Raw genomic sequence first — 3,385 nt, forward strand, 5'->3', positions numbered from 1 at the left:
CAAAAAAATTACATTGTAATTGACTAGAATTTAGTAGAGAATTTTGATGGTGTTAATAATCCTTTGAAATTCGCATCAGCGTTTTAATTAGAATAACATATTTAGACTAACTAAAGACATTATAAGAATTCAGGTGCCAACTTAAAGTATAGAGCTTCAATTTCAAATTTGAGTGAAATATAGAGATAAACTTGAAATTTAACCAATTTTATATAATAATAATAATAATAATAAAATATGCCTTACTATTGCACCCAACACTTTTGTATCTAGTTGAGGCTTTTATAAAGATATAGATATAGACACAGACATAGACATTTTTTTATTAATTCACACAATCTTGTGTATATATATTATTACAGAAAAGTAAAGAAAAAGGAGAAACAAGGCACACAATGTTGAATAGGAAAGGTAGAAGTGGCTGTCAAATTTATTTAATAGTATTATAAATATAAAGAAGTAGACAGCCTCCATGGGTCACACAGCATAAACCGATAGAGATAAGCATGGAGCAATATATGATTTACTTGCAACCGCTCCACATGATTTGTGCTGTCAGGTTTAGAGATCCATCTGCATTTGCATGGATATGAGCTTCTGCGGAAAATGCACCCCCACATGATACGGGCAAGTTGTCAGAGCTCTCGTAGGGCTGAAGGATGCTCACTATATCCTCCCAAACAATATGGTTTTCGGTCGGAATGAGCTTAGTAGCCACCTGATATATAGTTTAATTAATTAATTTCTTCTGCTACAAAATCAAAATAAATGAAAAATATACTGATTAATTAATACCTTACAATCAGTGGTCCAAAGAATAATCCACTTCACCCTAACAACATCATACACCAGGCCTCCGTACAGACCGTCGACTACCATATTCTGCGCAAATGGAGTGGGTAATGAATCTTTTTTAATCGTTACCGGAGCACCTTGGTAATTCGAATAAGTCAAGCTCGCAAGGCAGTCATCAGAACCATTCTTAAGCTCACCTTTTACCACTATATGACTAGCCATTTTTAACTCCTTTTTTTAGTTCACTCTCCTTCTATTCTGCTTCATATCTACCTCCACACACATATTTATACACAACCTTCTAGCATTACAAGTAAGACTTTTAAATTTAAATATGGTAACAAAGTCATTTTATTTTATATGTGTAAATATCAAATATGGCCCAGGCTTAGTTTTACCATTTTTTAATATTTCTAATATTTATTACGAAAAGTTCAAATATAATGAGTGTCCGATGGTACTTTGAAAATATATTGGGACATAATTTAATTACATTGAAGACAAAAGCTCCTTAGTTAGAGGGATATTATTGCCATCATGTATATTTCGCCAACAATTTTTATTTCAAGTAGTCATCTTATTTAAAATTTAGACCTGAATAACAACAAAAGCCTTATGGTTAGGAGGTTTCTTTTATTTTAATAATTCTTTTTATTTAAATATTATTTATAAAGACTAAAGACTTGGAAGCGAATTAAAATAGTATCGTGCTACTTTAAAAGACTAAAGACACAAGTAAATAGATTTTGGCAGAAGCTTAAAAAAAATATATCCACAAGCTCAAATAAAATTTCCCTATCGAGTTATCACTTCAGTAGTATTTTAAAAGTCATTTTAATCTGGTATCGCCATAAACCACCTTTAACAATAAGCCAGGGAGGCTAGAAATAAACATTCATAATCACAAAATAATCGTCACAAATTCCGCTGTATTCCTAGACTACACCAAAATTCCGCTATATGCATAATAACCCACTTCGCAACTAACTTGGCGAACTCCTTGCATTGTTCCTCTAGGCCCAGTCTTTCCTCAAATACCTAAAAAAAAATAACAAACCTTGTAAGTACAAGAGTACTTAGTGAGCTCTTTAACCATACATTGATGGATACTTTGCAAATCTTATATGAATTGCTATGAGTCAAATATTACTCTGCATCATTTACTTCAGTTGATACCATCAAAGTTTTATTACTCATATATATGTCAGTCATTATACCCTTGCTATACTTAATATTTCATATTTAGCAAACTGAGGAATCCCTTCAAGCATTTCATAGATCTCTTGTCCCATAATACTTTCTTAACAGAACATACATTTAGGAAACACTTCCAAATATCCATGTCTTAATCCATATTCCTATTTCAAACAATTGTTCACTAACAATTATTGAGGAAGAATACTCATATATTTTTGGCAAATACTTATATAGACTTTAATACCATCAAATTCACACACAGACAACCCCCGGTTCAGTACCACGCATATTCATATTGATAAATCATTGCTTAGACCATTTAGATAGATGCACTCCACATTGTGCTATATCAAAATCCTATAGTTCAATATGACATTAATTAAAATTCCTAACAATTTTAGAACAAGACACAATACCACTCACTTTTCACACTTGCAGGTCATAATTACGGATACCCTTCTTGACATACATATATGCATCTCCTTTCAAAGAAACCCTTGAAACTCATTCGCTCTTAATCCATAACATATCGATATCATCTCTTGGTCTTACTTGTTACTGAACTAAAAGAATTTACTCGCATCCTACAATAGACACAGACATTCATATTCAAATCTTACCAGACATCCCCAATAATTTACACCACATATGCCTAACAGAACACACTACACGGGCAATCACGTGTCATCAAGGCATTCCATTTAGAGTTTCCAGAAAGGCATTCCTTTTAGAGTTGGCCACAAAGGGCTATTTTTCTCAGAGTTTTCCACAAAGACATTTCTTTCAAGTTTGACATAAAGCTTATTCTTTTCAGAGTTTTCTGTAAAGGAATTCCTTTTGGAGTTTTCCTCGACAGCTATTCTTTTCCTGGATGTTTATGATAATAATTTTTTAAAATTCACGTTATGTGAGGTTTGCCCATCATCATCTTGGGACATGCAGAAAACCCCTCTAGGTAATCGTCACTCATAATTTCTTTTTAGAAGGTACCATACATGTGATTCAAACATATATTTCATAATAGACCAGAAACAGAGCATATCAAATGTAGGAACACAATCCTTCCTCCATCTACTACAAACCATCTCCGTCCATTCTTACACACCATATATGGTATATATACCTATCCAAACCTACACACCGCTTAGTGATTGTATGCCACTTTTCAGAACATTTGCAGTTTAGCTGCTTGATCATAAGGTGTTAATTTGCCAGTAACAAAAATATATGTGTGGCTGAGCCACTAGATACGAAAAATATATTAAACTTCCTACACTTCCTCCGCAAACATATATCCTACCCAATGCTCATGCAGAAATACAGATATAAAAAATGTATATGACATATATGCTTATGAAGACAGATATAGAACATACGTAACAAATAACAGATT

At 32.8% G+C, this 3,385-nt stretch overlaps 1 protein-coding gene across 1 annotated transcript; it reads right to left on the reverse strand.

The window, feature by feature from the left end:
• Nucleotides 1-299: 299 nt before the first annotated feature.
• On the reverse strand, nt 300-1,064 carry LOC105768243 (uncharacterized). The gene is made up of 2 exons (XM_012588066.2): nt 796-1,064; nt 300-718 (listed from the first exon to the last, which is right to left on the reverse strand). Exons 1-2 carry the CDS (start codon nt 1,015-1,017, stop codon nt 524-526), a joined length of 417 nt encoding a protein of 138 aa, XP_012443520.1. The 5' UTR covers nt 1,018-1,064; the 3' UTR covers nt 300-523.
• Nucleotides 1,065-3,385: the final 2,321 nt, after the last annotated feature.

Source organism: Gossypium raimondii, chromosome 5 (assembly GCF_025698545.1).
Source record: "Gossypium raimondii isolate GPD5lz chromosome 5, ASM2569854v1, whole genome shotgun sequence".
Classification (NCBI taxonomy): domain Eukaryota; kingdom Viridiplantae; phylum Streptophyta; class Magnoliopsida; order Malvales; family Malvaceae; genus Gossypium; species Gossypium raimondii.

Bases quoted from the DNA above. Each gene is read 5' to 3' on its own strand.
- LOC105768243 (XM_012588066.2), bottom strand. From the start codon at position 1,017: ATGGCTAGTCATATAGTGGTAAAAGGTGAGCTTAAGAATGGTTCTGAT. The intron at 719-795 runs GTATTAATTAAT...ACTATATATCAG, and splicing joins TTTGGACCACTGATTGTAAG to GTGGCTACTAAGCTCATTCC.